This window comes from Apus apus, chromosome 20 (assembly GCF_020740795.1).
Source record: "Apus apus isolate bApuApu2 chromosome 20, bApuApu2.pri.cur, whole genome shotgun sequence".
Taxonomy (NCBI): Eukaryota; Metazoa; Chordata; class Aves; order Apodiformes; family Apodidae; genus Apus; species Apus apus.
In genome coordinates, this window is record NC_067301.1 from 1891143 (window position 1) to 1909765 (window position 18623).

The 18623-nt window shown below is 36.6% G+C and overlaps 1 protein-coding gene across 8 annotated transcripts in view; it reads right to left on the reverse strand.

Moving 5' to 3' along the window:
* PRKCZ (protein kinase C zeta) overlaps window positions 1-18623 on the reverse strand; it is a 57540-nt gene that overhangs the window by 3107 nt on the left and 35810 nt on the right. For 7 of the 8 annotated variants that reach the window (XR_007891348.1, XM_051637261.1, XM_051637259.1 and 4 more), the window contains 10 exons: window positions 18222-18274; window positions 16130-16318; window positions 13169-13266; window positions 10399-10485; window positions 9590-9725; window positions 9021-9108; window positions 8208-8327; window positions 7199-7278; window positions 6525-6614; window positions 192-307 (listed from right to left, as the gene is read on the reverse strand). Coding sequence is in view for 7 of the 8 variants with exons in the window: in XM_051637261.1 (XP_051493221.1) it covers window positions 192-307; window positions 6525-6614; window positions 7199-7278; window positions 8208-8327; window positions 9021-9108; window positions 9590-9725; window positions 10399-10485; window positions 13169-13266; window positions 16130-16318; window positions 18222-18274 (1057 nt within the window). In the remaining variant the exon portion in view is untranslated. The remainder of the gene's footprint in view (window positions 1-191; window positions 308-6524; window positions 6615-7198; window positions 7279-8207; window positions 8328-9020; window positions 9109-9589; window positions 9726-10398; window positions 10486-13168; window positions 13267-16129; window positions 16319-18221; window positions 18275-18623) is intronic. The other variant, XM_051637263.1, reaches the window with a different exon arrangement.

Consider the following 18623-nt stretch of genomic DNA (forward strand, 5'->3'; position numbering starts at 1 on the left):
GCAGGCAGCCTTCTAAAATAAAAGTCGTCTGGTAAGTCATGCAAGATATGTAGGAAACAAATAATTTACAACTTAATTTAACTTGACTACATTTCAATGCTAAGTACATAGTCTATTGCTAGCAATTGTCAAGTAAATGAAACGTTAATTTCTTAACATGTAATTGTATTTGGGGAAAAACCCAAACATACTCATCATCTGGGGTTAGCTGCACGGGTTCGCTGGTGAACTGTGTATCAAAGTTATCCAAACCATAATCATCTGTGATCTGAGGCTGAAATGGAGGGGTTGTTTGCTTCTTTTCCAGCTGAGAAAAAACACAATGGCAGAGGGAAAAAATTAAAATATTGATTACTTACAAAATCCCCCAAGGAAATAAACAGACATTGGCTCTAGAACAGTCCCTGTAACTGAGTTTAATGTCCGTGGAAGAGATAAACATGTTCAGTACAATGTGACACTCAGTATTAGACTAGTAGATTTTGACACCAAATGGTATTTGCTCATCCTGCTTATTCTATTGCTGCATTTTAAATACAAAATGTTAAAATTTTATTAGTTGCTGATTGTTTATGAAATCTAAGACCATAGAAAAAGCTGTGCCCCAAGTCTCTAGCACTGTGTAACAAGTAATAGCATCGTTGCTACACACATCTGGCTCCATAGCATTTAAACTGAGGAGATGTTCCCACAGCTTAAGTTTGTTCTACAAACAGCTGTTTTATAGAAATATGATTGACCAAATACTAATCTCCATAGTTGTCAATATGCTGAGGTAAGAGCTTATACTTAAAATATGTAGTTCGGGGACGGAATATGACAAAGGGAACAAGGAATGCATTAATGCTTGAGAAGAATCATGTATGAAAAGGTGTAAAACATGTTTCTAATGCCTCAATAGTTAGAAACAGCAAGAAAACCAAAGTGTCTATGTGCTGCAGTAAGTCATGACAAAAAAAACTAAGAACAGTTCATAGTGTTTTTCCTTACAAATACAAGATCCTCACATCTGCCTGTTAACGAGAGGTATGGCAAAACTCCTTATGGGCAAACTGGCCAGGAAGAAGTGTTAGTAGCTCAGTAAGTAGAGTATCATCATCTTCACTAAGCATTAAATAAGACATGTCATACACTGAAGTCTAAACTTAGCTCACAAATAAACATGAAAAATTCATACAATCATAGAATGTATGGGAAGGAACCCAAAGATCAATGGAGTCCAAAATTGCAAGCAACTAATTAAGTTTTCCTGAACACTCTGGATTTACTCCATATTGCATGGCCATTTGTCTGAGAAAACCTATTTCTTCAAGGAAGCTGCAGTAATGCCTTAGGAGACTCTCCTGGCATTTTCAGGCTTTTTCTACTTTTGATCCAAACACTGAAATAAATTAGCCAAAAAACACAAAATATCCCCTCTCTGGGTTCACATCCTCACACCTGCCTCCCCTGCCTTTTTTTAAGAAATGAATAAATTTTCAACACAGACTGAGGTTAAAGCTTTCTATTTGGACATGGGTCTCACCAGGTTACAATATTTACTTTGGTTTATGGAATGTACTAACTTCCCTGCAGTGAGAAATTTAGTTTTTTCATGGTTACATATTCAGTCTTTGGTCTCAGTAAGACAGTAACAGAACTCAACAACTCAACAAATGAGCTGGAATAGTCACAGAAAATTCAGTAACAAACTCAGAGCTCAGGAGGGTCATCTGGTGTACCTAATAATTCACAAGTTATGCAGCTAGATAATTTGATAATCTCTATTCTGAGAAAGAAAATGTACTTATGATTTCCAATTCAGACCTCTACACTGTTTCAGTAAAACTTAAGTTTTCTCCTTTTAAAGTATGTACCTATTTTGCTACAAAACACGAGTGATTCATCTGCCCCACTATGCTTTTAAGTAGGATATGTGCTTTATTATTCAGAGCACCTAGAGAGAACAAAAACTCTTGAAGGAATAACCAGCCCTCTAATGTGCAGGGAGGTACCAGGGATTTTCCTGGATAGCTTTCAGAAAAGGCTGAGCTCTTGTACTCCCTTATGCAGGATTCTTTTTTTCCTAGATCCAAATCATAGTCCTGCTTCCTTTCAAGAAATGGTCTCTGCCTCAGTGGAACTTGTGTGAAAGCATGTCCAGAACAGAATGAGGCAGCAAAGCCCTGTTGTTCACTGCAGATGTAAGAGAGCTGGTGACAAGATGGAGCCATTTCATACTTTTCTGCAGAGGACAGAAAACTAGCTTATTCTCCTGCCACCTTTTGTAGGATTGGTATGTGTGAAAACACATGCAGTAAAATGCATGTAAGAAATACAGCTTGCATGGATTTTAACCATAATTAAAAATAGCTCCAAACCTCTTTGAGAAGCCACCTCGATTAGGGATCTTCCCAGTTCCCCCTCACTTCATTCCTGGCTTAAATTCCATCGTAACAGTATATTCACATGTTGATCACATTAATCATATCCTATTTAATTACAGCAAATCCAGTAAAATACATTTTTACAGCAATTGATGGTACTTAGACCATCTGCTCAACTGCAGTTTAGTGTTTTATTGTCCATTAAACCAAGAGATAGGAGATTAAAACTGTTGCTTCACTTCAGTAAAAAGACCTAGTCTAACTAGATTTCCAAATATAATTGCATAGGACTATAGTAATAACATTTCCAAAGCCTTCAAAACTATAAGAAAGTATCATGTTTATGATGAGTAAATTAAACAATTGGGTTCTAATAAAAAAAAGTCATGTATGTTTTGTCAGAACTCCTGTAGAAATAAATTACTTTTTTCTGATCTCTTAGCACAGAGATCATCACAGATCAGAGTTAACTCAGACCTCCATGGTTCCCTAGTTAGTGTGGTGGTGGTGGTATGTTTTTAAAGGCTTATAGTATTAAGAGTAAAAAAAAAAGAAAAGCCAAAATTTACACAAATAAAACTTGCATCTGCAAAACAAATGTTACTATGGCAACATTTTCTATACTAATTAACAAAAGAACTCTGCAAATTCAACTACATTAAATGCTAATGGAGAGAAATGTCAAAATACCAAAGTAATATACATCACAAGCCAGGCAACAGACACTAAAATAATTACTGCTCTGCATTTAAAAACAGATGCCCATAAATAATTCAGCCATTTCAGTGTTCGCCAACTTCATAGATTACACTCAGGACTGAAAAATTCCCACACAGATGCTTATTGATGCAATACCAGAGTTAGCACAATATATTTACTCTTTATCCTGAGGAACAGCATTTGTGTGCAATTAGGGGAGACTTATTTCTGATATATGATAGGTCACAAATAAAATTGCAATTGTAATTTAGATCTTGAGACTCAGATTTCTAGCTTCATCTTCTGCAGAGTCTTACATCCTGTAAGCAAAAGGACTTATAACATTTTAAGTAAAATTTGTAATTTAGGAATATGAACATACAAATACGGAAAAGCTGCTGCTGATAATTAGCAGGAAAGGGAATTTATGCCAGATGAACTGCAATGCATTTACACAGATTAAATAATTTACGTGAATTACCTTTTAACCTGCAAGTCCCACCACCATAGCAGTGGAGACAGACATCTGCCATGCAGTGCAGTTTGTAGTAGCACAAATCCCAACATTCTAATTCTAAAATTTATATTCAGCTAAAAAAACCCAGAAAACCCAACAAACCAAAGATACAAACTCCATAATCTAACTTAAAACAGGTGAGCATAATGTAAGTGAAAAGTAGTTAACACTGATCAAAATGGTCACTTATATTACCAACATGGGAGGAAACCTGGGTTTAGGCCAGGACACTACATTGTGCTTGGCACAGAGTAAACAACAAAGAGGTGATCAATCACAGGAGAAGCTTGCATTCCAGGTTTATGATGTACATGATGAGTACAGATGGATACGAGGAAATCATGGAACTCTAACTGGGCAGTGAATCTCAATATCCCATCAGTTATCAGGTCTTGAAAAGCATCATGACAGCAAATTTATGAGGAAGACAAAATTAGCTCCTCCCAAACAAGAATGGCAGCATGAAAGAAACAGCAAAGTAAGTAATTAAGAATGGAAGTGGGGTGGTAAGACTGTCATTATGAATCAGTTGTAGCTATGCATTAACATTTCAACAGCAAGGCATTCAACTAGATGTTAAACATCAGACCACCTCTTTTATGTTATACTCAGCAAAGCATAAAAGCACTCTTAAATAAAACATACACTGAATTTGCAGCTTTTAACTTGAAAAAACAAGTGAAAAAATATGTTGGTACAACTGTAGAAAAAACTCCTGTACACAGCTAGTAGTAGCCATGGCTTTGTAGTTCTTTTTTCAGCATGTAATGGATAAATACCATAAAAACAGGCCCTAGGGCAAGAACAGACTTCATAGAATCACAGAATGGTTTGGGTTGGAAGGGACCTTAAAGATCATCCAGTTCCAACCCCTCTCCATGGGCAGGGACACCTCCCACCAGACCAGGTTGCTCCAAGCCCCATCCAACCTGCCCTCCAACACTGCCAGGGATGGGGCAGTCACAGCTTCTCTGGGAGGCCTGGGTCAAGGTGTCATCACCCTTACAGAAAATAATTTCTTCCTAATTAGTCTTGGTACCTCCCTGGATGTGAAGCCCACCTATGCACAGAGCAAATCATCTAAACTGTTCTTAGCTGTGCCACACACCACTCAAGTGACTAACACCAGGAAAACAAAATGTTTATGGTATATGTGTGCACTTCACCATTATTTGTTTTTCCATTTACCTCAAGCTTCCCACAAAAAAACCCCAACAATCAGCATTTGACTCTTGTTCCCCTGTACTTCAACTTGAAAAGATCTGGAAAAGCTTTAAAGTCAAAATCTCTTCTATTCATCACTTGCATTTCAAAGAAAATTCTAATAATTAAAAAAGCTTTCCAAATATTTTTTCCTTCTCTCCTGAATCTATTTCCCAACACTCTCATTAGACATTTAGCTTAAAAATTATGTAACATTTTAGATCCTCCTTAACAGCACTGTCCTAATCATATCAAAAGAGCACAGAACTACCTAAATATTTCAATTATTTAATTATATTAATTATATTTAATTTATCAATTTATTAATTATATTTATTTATTCAAATATTTAATATCAAAACTTTCAGCCAAGAAAAAAATTTTTTAAATCAAAATTAAAATCAGCATAAATGTTGACCAGAAAGTACAAATTGCAACAAAGAGTTTCTTATATGAATAAACAAATCAAAGAGTCTTTTCTCTTTGCCTCTCTCTCAAAAAACTCTGCAAAACCAAAGCCCTGCAGTATTGTGGTAGAGCATAAATGCCCAAACTCCAATAAGTTGCATTATAGCACCACTAGGGAGCCAACATAATAAAAAGTAACACTTGAGCTGAAGGGAGAAAACAACACAAGGGATGTCTGACAGCATTAAAGACAGCCTTCATTGTAGGAATACTTTTGTCAACACCAGGTACTTTAACAGACTGGCTTCTTATGCAGGGAACATCATCTCAGCAGAACAGTGGCCAGGGAGGCTGAACAACAGGCTTCGAAGTGGAAATGTCTTCTTGGAGTTTTCCGTCCTTCCCTGAACCTCTTCTCATGCTGTCACAGGCACTGCTGGCTGCCTGCTCATACACTTCCTGCAGATTCCCTCAGACTATCAAAATATTACATGCATTTTTTTCTCACTGTTCAACTAGGTAGTAAAAAACGTAATGCTGATAAGGCAGAGTGTTTCTGACTGTTTTATTGCTCAAGTGTCAATAAAAATAACCTCATTTCTGTGATGGTTTTCTACAATGGAGACACATACCACTACCAACTAGCTGAAGCTTTTAGAAAACCTATCATTTTAATAAAATTGTGTGCCTGCAAAGCCACTGAAATGCAAGTCATCTGCTCCACCACGAACTAAAATCTTCCCTACCATCAGCTGTAATAAAGAGAACCTGAAAATAATAGAGAATCATTTTAAATAATCACTCTGCTTTCAAGCCACATCCTTAAAACAAGGATCTGATCCTCCTCACACCTACTCATGACACTAAACCCTGTTACCCACCTGAGTAATCCTACTGATTTAATGAAGAAGACTGAATTCACAAATTATATCATATACTACAAATAGACTACAAATGCTTCATATATTTGAATCACCTCATCTGTCAGGGTTGTACCTAAACTGGTTTGATGACACAAGGAACAAGTGGTTTAATCAATGCTGTAATATGTGTTGTGTGGTTTTTAATGTTCTCTAAAATTCATCATGTATTCAAAAAATGGTACCCACATGTTGCAACCATTCTTAAAGATTGGAAGCAAGCCAGGTTTTTGGTCATGAAATAAAGCTTGTTTCCATTGCATTAGGTCACCTAGAGAAAACAAAATAGCTTTTACATTTATGGAACTGAATTTCATCATGTTTAATGGGGTTGCTACATAGACATACAAATAATAAACTAAAACAATCTATTGCTTTTGAACACATATAAACAAAAATAAGTATTTTTACCAGATCCCAGTCTATGCTGCGGAAGAACGTGTGAGACTTGATATCAGCAAATCCTGTCTGTGGCTGGCAGCCAAGCCTCTCCTTGGGGTCCTGTGGAAAACACAGCAACTCACTTGACACACTTAGAGCCAGTTCCATGTTTGTCACAACCCCACACACCTGACTCCAGCATTCCCTGTTACTACACAAGCTGCTGCTAAGATAACATACTGTGGCCACCAAGGGATTTTGGCTCTTTACTTTTTGTCTTCTTTTTGGATGAAGTTTGAAATTTCATTTTTAAAATGATACAACTTGTTAAAATAAAGTATCTAGACTTACTTAGTAATCTCTAACTCACATCCTTCTGTTCTCCATGAAAAAATTATAATGGTTGTATCAATTCCAATCAGTTTAATTAAATGAGTAGCAAGTATCACAGAAAAGAGTTTATAAATAGGCCTGTAGTTATTTTTTACCACTAGGTGCAGGCTCTTGAAACAAGTCTGTGCTGTGCAACTACCTCAGTAAATTAGGAACTGAGAAGTGGGACGGGGGGGGGTTTAACATACAGGAAACCAAGGTTTTATAGATTTTCTTAATAATAAGCAGATTAACTTCTTAACTGCATTGCTTTCAACAGGAAGCTCTGACTTCCAGATCTCAGATGCTAAAAATAAGAGAATGTTATTTACCTTGTTTAAAAATCCTTTTAACACATGGGAAGCCTTGACAGAAAGGAACCTTGGAATCCGGATTGGCTTCTCAAGAATAACTGTTACAAGTTTAAAAACAGCAATATTATTTTTTGGTTTATGACACTGACCATGATTTGAATACAAACACTACATCATTTAAATATGCTACCATTTTGAAAATGGGAAGATACGGTAATTAAAATGAAGCAAACAAAGCAGCTACAGTAAGTCAAGGCACTGTTACACTGACATTTCAAGATACCTTAGAAGAAATGCTAGCTTTCTTATCTTTTTCTGTTGTTTCTATTGTTCAGGGAATAACACTGTTTTGGTGTCCTGAGCATATGGAAAAGTATGATTTTTAAACAGTAAGAGCTTTACCATCAGGCTTGTCACCACGACCACAGCAGATTGTCACACCACTGCAGTAACTAGATTAAAGAATGGTTCTGCATATAAGGGAGAGGCAACCCCCAATTCTTCAAACCCCTACAGAGTTTCTGTTGTAATGGATGCAGCAAGTATTACTGCCTTTGTTTGGGAAAGTTCATACATGACTACTCCTGAAAGGTAAAACTCAAAAAATAGTTACAGAGATTTCATCAGAAGTAAAAAAAAAACCCTGAAAGTTAACAGGAGCAAAAATAACAGGTTGATGTTTCTGCCAAGAAAGATCCTTCTATCCTCTCAGGAAGCCTGAATTTTAAAATTTATTCTTGGCTTGTGAACTGCCTCCTAACATACCACTCCATACAATTTCTGTCTGCTACTGCTGAGCTATGGACATTTAAAAAAATATTCTATTGTCTGAAGACTAATTCCAGACCATTTTATCCAAATTGAACAAAAATTCCTAGGATGAAGAACTGTAAATATCAGGGCTCTTTATCTACAGTACCTCTACTGGCAACTATGGGATAACAATGGAAAAGGAAAATCCAACTCTCCCAATGAAACTGCTAATTTTCATTGCTTCTTCCCCAGGGAACAAAAAAAGTTACTATACCTTGGAAAAGATAATCTTCAGTGTTCATGTCTGGATTGTCAGTAATAATATCAAATGGAGACCTTCCTGCCATCATTTCAAACATCAGCACCCCGAGAGCCCACCAGTCCACACTGAACCCTGTCAATGTTTGCAGAGCAGATTTTCAGCCACCTTGAATTTAGGTGTGATCTCTCAGAAATGAAGATGAATGGCCTAGTTCTACAAAGTACTGAAATCCTCCACTTGCATGAAGCCACAGACACCAGGGCTTACACTATCCCTGGGCAAGAGCTTCCTGAATTAGAGTCTGGAAGTGTCTGTCAGGCAGCAATGATTCAGTGAAAATGCACTGCTGTGAAGCTGAAAATGTTCTGATGTTTGGTTTTACAAGAAGCTGAACATGATAGTAACTTATAATTGACAGACTCAACTATTGATCAGATCAGTTCACAAATAACACTGGCTAAAAAGACTATTACACTTTTGACTTCTGCACAAGCAATAACTTTTTGTTGCAGCATTCTATAACGTGGTCTGGAGCACAACAGTGGCTGGGATGTCAAGTTCTTCAAGGAGAGGTTTTGCTACAGTATCATTTAATAGTTATTTTTCAGGGAAAATGTGATTTCAAAGAAGCTGAGATGAGTGACTGCTAGGGGAAAACCAACTTACTTCAGAAAACAGGTAACCTGTATAATAGGCATTCCATTTTCTCAAGATATGATGGCACACAAACATGGAAGTCAAAAATTAATTCTATTTGAAACAACCTACAGGTAGAATTTTCATTTGTGATTTATTATAGCTACAAATTATTTAATCACAGCTTACCATATTCTTCTCCTCTTAGGATCTCTGGTGCAATGTAATTTGGTGTCCCACAGAAAGTGCTTGTAGTGTCACCAGGGCCCAAACCTTCCTACATGCATAAATAATTTCACAAATTAAAAGCTGACCTCCTTTCCCAGGAATTTTCCTTAAGACTTATAAAGCCAACTTACTTAAGGAGTCTAAAGACCCTCCTTTCAAAAGAGGCAACATTAGAGGAAACAGTTGTAGTGCTCTAAGCTGGCTTATGGCTTTACAACTTATCTTCAGCAAATTAATTAAAACACATTTGTAACAACATTTTGGCTACTACTTACAGATACATTTATTAAAAATTGAGATAGAATTCTATTTGGAAGTCCTTTTTTTAAATAGATGTTGAGGAAAAAAAAAACTTTTTTCAGAGTAAAGTTGCTGTCCCACAACCAAACCCAGTAACATCAGCCTTAAGATAAGGGATAAATTATATCAGCTTTCTCTTAGTATCACTGGATGCAGTATTTGACTGAAGTGTAACAAGAGATTGCTACTGAAAGACAAACTGACACAAGTAAGGTAAGAAAACTCTTTACCTTGCACATGCCATAGTCTGTTAATTTGATATGACCCTCTGCATCTAAAAGAACATTGTCTAGTTTTAAGTCCCTGTAGATGATGCCTCTTTCATGTAGAAAGTTTAGAGCAATACAAATTTCAGCAGCATAAAACCTGAGATTAAAAAGGAGAAAATTCATATTAGCATTAAGATTGTGCAAAAGGTAGTGCAATTAAAATAATCTGCTCTTAAAACATCCCTCTACAGTCAGCCTCTATCAACAGCATACCCAAAAGAAAGTTCACTCAGGACATTGACAGCATCTACCATAAAAACATTCCCCAAAGTAAATAAGGGAAAATATTTCTTTCATTCCACCAATTAGGTATTTATCCAATAGATTTTTTTCTGAAAATTCCAAGGAAGAAGATCTGTATTTTCATCTTAAGAGTTACAATGCAAAGCCATACAAAAGATTTTTTGTCTTCTCCTACCAACGTATTAATTCAATTTAAGCCCAAAATTAGTAGAATAATCACATCCTCTATCAACAGACCAAAGCAGCATTATCTAAATACCAAGCAGTAGACAGAAGTAAATAGAAGTAACTGTTAACACTTTTCAATTGCTTGCTTTCTTTAGAAAAATACATATCCTTCAAAAAATTACAACCAACAGAATTGATTTTACACAATTAAATTTGTTGAGTTACACTCAACTAAAGAATCAACCTTTTGTTCTTTCTTGGATATTCATATTATTTTATGGAATAAATTTTGGAAAGCATTTCATACACCATGAAACAGCTGCAACACAAAAACTCCTCTGTAACTGTCAGAAAAGTACCTTGCATGTTCTTCAGGAAGTTTTCTTTGCCGTTGCATATGGAACATGAGATCTCCCCCATTTACATACTCTATGACAAGAAACAATCTGAAAGTATATAACACAATTAATGGATTCCAAGAAAACTCCCAAGAAAAACCATTCTCATCCATCCAATTTGAGTAATTTTCACTTCCATGCTTGAACTGCACTTCTAGATTTCTTACAGGAACTATTTAAGAGAAAAGAGAGCACTGATCTGATCCATCTTCTGCAGGATCCCACCCTTGAGCTCAGTGACAGGCTAAATGTAAAGGAGAGGCAGCTGCAAACAACAGGCTACTATTTGGTGTGAAACCTGCAGAACTATTTAAAACAGTAGAAGAGACAACAGCATTTGAGCATTTGCCTGATCGAATGAGGTTCTCACTCACAGATGTTAAAAACCCCAACATATAAAGATACATAGACTTTTTTAGAAGTTAATAATAGCAAAACCACAGAAGTCTGCTAGAAGGTGACACATGGCAAAAATGAAAGTTTGTCATAAATAGGTTAAATTGTCATTGCAAAAAGACAACATCATAGTTACACGACTACCACTTATTCAACAAGACTGATTCTTGTGACTTCTATGGAGCAAAATTCCACAGTATGGGATTTGCTCAGTGAGTGCACTGCTTTGGAGAGCAAAGGCTGATTGACTGGGGAAAAAGCCTGCCTGAAACAAAGCTGGTTATTTAAAATTAAGGTTTTAAGAATAATAAAAGATGCATCATTTAAGTTCAAACCTTTCTTATTAAAGGGCAATGAATCAGTAATCTGACAAATTACCCTGATGTAATAATTATTACTCTGCTTGACTAAATGTTGTTCTTTTCTAACAGCAAAGCTGCAGGATCAAACCCCAGCAGCTTGGTAGTTTATATAAACCTAAGTCACTGAGGTTTCTGCATGAACAAAAACTGAAACTTCTCATTTCTATTTTTTATACAGTTTTGCCACCAAAAGGCTACCATCTTTTAAAAAATACCTGATAATTAACAATAATTGAGTTATTTGGCAATAATAGAGAGATCAGTATGCTTTGTAGGATGTGTTACATGAATTAAACATCTAAATAGGAAGCTTGCTGGTTGTGCTGGTTCAGAGCCTGAAAAGCACAAACAGATCTATTGAAAGCAAGATGACATGAGAATCACTCAGAGGAATTAACTCAAATTTACTTTCTAAAAACAAGTTAAGTTTTATCTGAATAGCAAATGACACAATCTTTATCCACCTGAAGTTGTATGATCCAGCATATTAATATACACATACAAGATTATTTCTCTTAAACCCTATGATCATGACTGAACTCTTCCTGATACACTTAAGAATCATGGTCATTCCTAGCAGAAAAAAAACCTTTCCATTTGTATAGACAGACTGAGACTAAGAATTTGAGGGGAAAGTCAGTTTACATATGTCCATTATTTCTGAGAGATGAAAACTCAATTTGGTGAGGACAGATAATGAAATCCCCCCTTCCTTGACCTTGCCAAGCCCTTTATGTGTAGAAGAACAAGATAATGGACCCATTGCTCCTCTCTAGAAGGCACATTCCCTGCAGGGGAGATCTGGGCACAGGAAAGCTGCAGCATTAGGGCTTCTTAGTTCTTCTGTAGAACAAGTTTTTGGAACAGTCTTCTCAAAACAAGAGAAAAGTCAGTAGGGGAAAGGAATAGGTGGAATCAACCATATAAAAAGACTTAATAATTAGAGTTTGCAGGAAGGGTTTCATCCTCGGGAAAATACGATCCAGGACATGCTGCCAAGCTCAGAGAGACCCACAGGACAGAAAGATGCTGAGTGAGGGTTTCTGAGGAAGGCTGTGGCTGCTCCAGGAGGCACTGTTTCTTTGTACACCTATTTTCCCATGCATTGAAAACTCCTTGCCATATATTTACACACTGGAAAACATCTCACTGGGAAAACACATGTTCCAGTCTCTCAGACCATTTAACTGGTAACAACTAAAGAAGTTGTGGTTTGTTTGTTGTTTGTTTGTTGTTTGTTTGTTTTTTCCTTTGGAAAAGACTCTTCATTTGAAACAGTGTTGAAAACTTGGAAGGTAAAACATGAAAAATAGTAATTGGACCCAGCCCATCTTGCAGGTCTTCCAGAGGCCTCCCCACAAGACTATAAACACCAAAATTAAATAAGCAATCAATAAAATGGATAATGCCACAAACATTTGATTACAGCACTCCTGATGTTTTCTGCTTCCAACCCAACTGCGCCATCCTATTTAGAAGCTTCCAATGCTTTAGCATGTTCAGAACCTGTCAAGTGCTTGTGTCAGCCCACGTTCAAGCACAGGACTCTGTAAGTACTGTTGGTTCTTGCTCTTTTTAGAAGGATTTACTCCAACACCAACAGCTTTGCAGGATGGAGGCTCCAGATTGTTGCCATCCTTGGCACACACTTATCTGGCAATTCTGGGCAAGCCCAAGGCACATATTTTATTATGATAATAAAACAAGCATTGCTATTATCTCAAACAATATCAACAGCTAGAGTTAGCATCTTTTTAAAGTAATTACTTATTTTCACTTAAAAATTTATTTACAAGGACCTGGAAAACCCAGCCATTTCCTCCACACCACACTGGCTAAGCTGTATCCCTAACAATTCTGATGCTTCCTCCCCAAAAATGCTGTGTGATGGCAGTGGCTCTGTTTGCTTTATGAGAAGCAGTTAGTACAATGATCAAGATTTTCAAAACAAAATAATTTCAGATCTTTCTTACCGACTTGTTGTTTGAAAGCATGAGTGTAAACCAACTAGGAATGGGTTACTGGATGCCTGTTCAAACACATGTTTCTCTGTCTGTACCCAATCAATATCCTGAAATAGAGTAATTGAACAATCAGAACTGCTGCTGGATAACCACTGTGGGTATTCCCAGAAAAGAAACTGTGAACATCTAGGCTCCCTTACATATGATGTCATTGTTACACATGTTCCTCAGAAAGCCAAAACCCCCTAAAATCTGGAGGAAGTTATAAACCATTTTAATTCAATTATCTATTCAGAAGTTTCTTAAGCATTTAGAAAGGTCTGCACAAAATTTAAGCCATTTAAAAATGTATCAAATATTGCAGATGCATAACACTGCTCATACTGCTTCATAGAATTATCTTAGATAAGTGATCCTAAGGCTGCCAGTAACACAGCCAAGGTGAGTCTCCAGTTTCTAAAAGGTTCAAACTGAACTTCATTTTCTCAATTGAAACTCAAAATTAATTCAGTGAAAACATCAAAACCCAATTAGTTTGTCCAACCAAAACAGTTCTTAGAACTATCACAGACTACCTGTGATACAGGGAGATGTCCTGAACACCCAGTGCAATACCATATATTAAAACCCTGTCACAATTTGAAGGATACTAGCACACTACTGCAGAATTTAGATCCCTAGTAGCAAAGCATTTAATAATTTCTCATATAACCATGCAAAGTTTAACCCTTGCAGCAACTGCTTTTAGCAGTAGATAGTCACTCTTCATGCAATACACTGATCATGTTCCAGCCTGCAAACACTTCAGTACCCTATCAAGAAACTAGGAATGTATTTGTTCTAAAGGGCCTCAACTTCCAAGAGATACTTCTAGTTTCCCAACCAATTGAGACAACCAAGACAGATACTGAGAAAACAGGCCTTCCTGTCAAAGATAGTTAGTGAAACTGAAGTCTGAAAGGAAGTCAAGAAATGTCATCACCTAATTAAATAAATCTGTTAGCTTTTGTATTCAGACAGTCCTGAAGATATAACACCTTGGAAGGCTAAACTAGGATCCAAACCTGAGCCAAATTTTGAATAAACTAATAAACATGTTCACTTCTTTGCTTTTACTGAATGAGCTTCTCCTTAGGAGTCTTTAAACTATCTCCTTCATTACTGCACTTGTTGCATGAGTACATTAGTATTACGCTAGTGCACTGCTGTTAACAAGATTAAGCTTAGAAATATTTAATAGCAGAAGCCCAGGCATTTGATTTGCTTCAATGTCATTTAGAAAAGAATCTTTACTTCCTTCCAATATAAACTGCTCCCTGGAAAACACTACCTGGTACTTGCTGTGTAATTAATTTTCTCTTTCTCCACAAAACACTCACTAAGTAACATTTCCATTACTTGTAATATCTCATGCATTCACAAAATTCAGTGACTTTCCTATCAATTCCCAGAATTTCATCATCCAGCCTATCTCACAGAAAAGCAAAACCAATTAGCTCAACCTTCTATGTAATTATCTGCAGGAGCCACTATTCAAGGGAAGATTTCTCTCATCTACTTCTGACTCAGAGGAACAACTAACTCATTAAACAATACTATTCTTTAACTTCTACCTTCTTGGAAAAAAACTTAAGGGAAGCAATAAATAAACCACACAAGTCTAATCTTTTGTCATAAAGAGAAACATCAAATGACTGAACAAGCCAATTTATTTTAGAATAACTTTACAACTTTGCTTCCCTAACTTCTGGAATAAAAAATGGCAGCCAAAGAAGCTGATTGAAACTACCAACACAACCAGTATTTAAAACAATGTGTTCTGTTTTTTTTCCAATATGCTACTTTCAAGAAATCCAGCCTTCCTAACAGCATGAAATACATGAGCAGCAGCTTAAAAAATACATTTTGTTTGAGAAATTCACTTTCTCTTGTAAGAACAGTTATGTAAGAAATTCCCCATGAGGTGAGACTGATTCTCCATCTCTTATTAGAGTCTGGGATTCCACCCACAAGACTGACACTGTACTATTTACTCGGAATATTTAATGGTGTCCTATTTTATGTGCCCCACTACAAACCCTGCCACTCCTGCTAAGCATGTCACACAGCAGCATTCCCATAAAGCTGGCAGCCTGGTGACACCTGGGATGGCTCTGCCAGGTCTGACCACATGCATTCCAGTTGTCACATTCCCTGGTCCTTCCCTTAACATGGCAGGTTCCAGGCTAAAGGCCTTGTGGATGGATATAAGCTGCCCTCCTTGTTTGTTGATTGGCTGATTACATTTACAAAAAAACAGAATAAATACAAAATCTGTACCTTTCAAGAAGTGTGAATATGATAGGAAAAAGAAGGGTTGGGTGGGGTTTTTTTGCCTTTTCCCCCCCCCAAACTCAGGCATTCAAGAACCTGCAGTAAAAAAACTTCAACAGGATTTTTAAAATAATTGAGAAATGCAGCACTGGCTTCTGTGGCAGACAAGTTTTTTTACAAGCCAGTTAAACCATGATTTCTTTACACTCATGGAAAAAATACTCCCAAGTACTGTGTCACATTCACACCAGCTCTATAATTGTGACTGTAAGAACAGTTTCAGCTCCTGTTCTAAAATACTGACAAGACTTTGCAGCTACATTCAGTTTTGGAAAACATCTTTGTTTTCTTTCAAAATAAAATACCCAAATTTACCCTATTTATCTCATCACTTACAGATTAGCACATCCAAGCTGAAATATTTTCCATGTGCATCCTACTAAGACTATTAATAATCATTTAACTATTAAAAGAAGGGACACTGCTCTCAGACTTCATCCTGGTGCTTCATGCAGACAGCTGATGGCAAACGAGTTCATGAGTCAGTAAAACTTCTATTACAGACATGTGTAAAACTTAGCTGCTTTCTTCATGTTTTTTTGTTAAAGCATCTTGAGTTCTTACAAGATGTAATGGAATGCAAATAACAGACTTTACCTCATCATCATGGACCAATTCTTTTTTCACCACTTTCATAGCATAGATTTGATCATTCTTTTTTAACCGAACTAAAAGAACTTTGGCATAACTTCCACGTCCAATAACTCTGATTAAATCAAAGTCCTGTAGTCCAAGCCCCTGAGAAATCTTAATTCCATCCATTCCATCAATGACTGGTTTGATATCCTGCATAAAAAGAAACAGATGCTAGAGACAAAAGACATTTTCATAACAAGTAACAATTAAAACAAAGAGGTCTTGAACCACTGGAGAGAATTCTTGCCATTGTCACTGGCACCCAGTGCATTTGTTCAGAAATGGTTCATACTGGTTTTGTGCTCTCTACAAGTTAAGTTACTCTGTCAAGGTAGTAGTTCATCCAGTGCAACATCTAAATATTCCCTGCTGACAAACAGAAGGTGATGTCTTGAGAAAAGAGGTTTGATTCCAAGTTCTGAACTGCAGGCTATGTAGAATTACCCTTTGCACTAAAAGCAACTTTCATATAGTAGACAATAATAAAGGCTATCTGAAAAGAAGGCAGATAAGTAAACAATTTGCTCATGAATATACCTGTCTTGGTTTCAGTTTAGGCAAGAACCACCTGTATCAAGTTCACTACAGTTTTAATGAATAGGTGCCTGGGAACATAGAGAAGCAGATACCAATTTCTCAGATGTGAGAACTGGCAGGAAATATTCCACTATGGCAAACATTACTTTAAAATTCATTATTTAAGAGAAATTTTGAGTGTTTGTTGGAATTAGAGGTGAACATGTAAGACTGAAGATTAAACAGTTGAACTAGAGAAATGCAGCATGTACTCTGACATTCTACGTTTTACCAAAGTGCAACAATGCTTTGACATACCTTCTGTGGACTATTTTTATCTGACCTCATACTACTGCACTTGTAGCCAGATCAGCATTCTGCTGAACTAGGGAAAGTATTTATATAACGAATCTTGATCTAGGATTGACTGCTATTAAAAGAGATTGCTCTGAGCTTAAAGATTCTAGTCAACAAAGCTCCCAGAACACCACTTCCACTCTGCAGGACACCTTCAATTATTTTAGTCAAGCTCAAAAGCAAGGTGGAAAAAAAAAAAAATCACAGTAGCATAATTGAGGGCAGCTGAGCAAATACCATCTATCAAAACTCAAAAACACAGACAGTACCTGAGCACTAATGATAGCAGAAGGCAGCAATTCTAGATATCAATTAAAATTCTCTGATGTGTTTAATTTATACCCTTTCATATCTGAATTTGAGATAAAATCTAAAGACATGTGACTGAAAATGAGGCAGCCACTTACCCAGAAGCAGGAACTACTCAAGTGTAAAATAATAGTAGTGACAAGCATTGTAGTGGGGGTAGAGGAAAAAAAATAGGTGCAGGCTTGCTTAAAGTGGGATCTCAAATAACTGCCAAGGTTCTGCAGAGTGCATCCTATTTATCAAATATGCCAGAAGCATTTCTAAAAGAAGCCCTTTAGAATGAAAGCATATTGGGATTTTTAAACTGCTTTAAGGGAATAACATTCTTGGTATGCAGAGATTGTGTCAGACCATCTACAAAAGAGTTGAAAAACAGAGTTTAAGTGTATGTTATTCTACTTCTGTTTCCACTGGAGCTGTCTGTAAATTATTAGGTGGTACTTATATGAAACATCTAAGAGAGGTGGACAGTTAATGCACTGAACCAACTTTCACAATGATAGCCTGCAGATGTAGCCTGAGGCTGACAAAGGGTGCACATACATTAGAGAGAGGAGACAAAACAATAAAGCCACCATTTCTTGCAAGGACCAATAAAGTCAAGCCCTCTGTTAAACCACTGTTGTTCCAACATGAATGGAGGAAAAAACAGTCTTCCTCACATCATGATTAGGATAACAAGAGCTGTATACAGAAGTCTGAAAAAATCCAACAAAAGTGCTTAAAAAAAAGTTACCAGCTCTTAGAAAACTCAGGCTTCTTTTTCTAAAAGGTAGCAGAAAAAACAAGACAAATTACCAGCTACACATACAAAGCTGTACAACTGAAAATCTGTGTAAATGTGAATTACAAAAGTACTTTAAAAACGTACCTCAGAGTCATCTTTAATGTTGTCATGTTTCCGGTTTGAAGGAATGTAGGGAACTGGGAAAGAAATCAAACAACTCATGTGGTTATTAAGGCTCTCATTAGAAATAATTTTTTAAATTGACAAATAGAAAGCTGCTTGAGTAGCTTAGGGTCAGCAATTCCCTTTAAATACTACAGACAGTTGATCAAATTTTTCCACTTCACTTTGTCCTCCTGACAGCAGATCCCAAGGGCACTGCAGAAACAACCAACCCTGATAAAGTAAGAAATTCATCAATGAACCTTTGAGCTCCTAACAGTATCTGGCAAAACCCAGAGTCATCTTGGAGAAAAGGTGTGATAAATGGATCCTGAAAGCAAGATGGGTTAAACCATCACATATATTAACTTAGAAAGACAACTC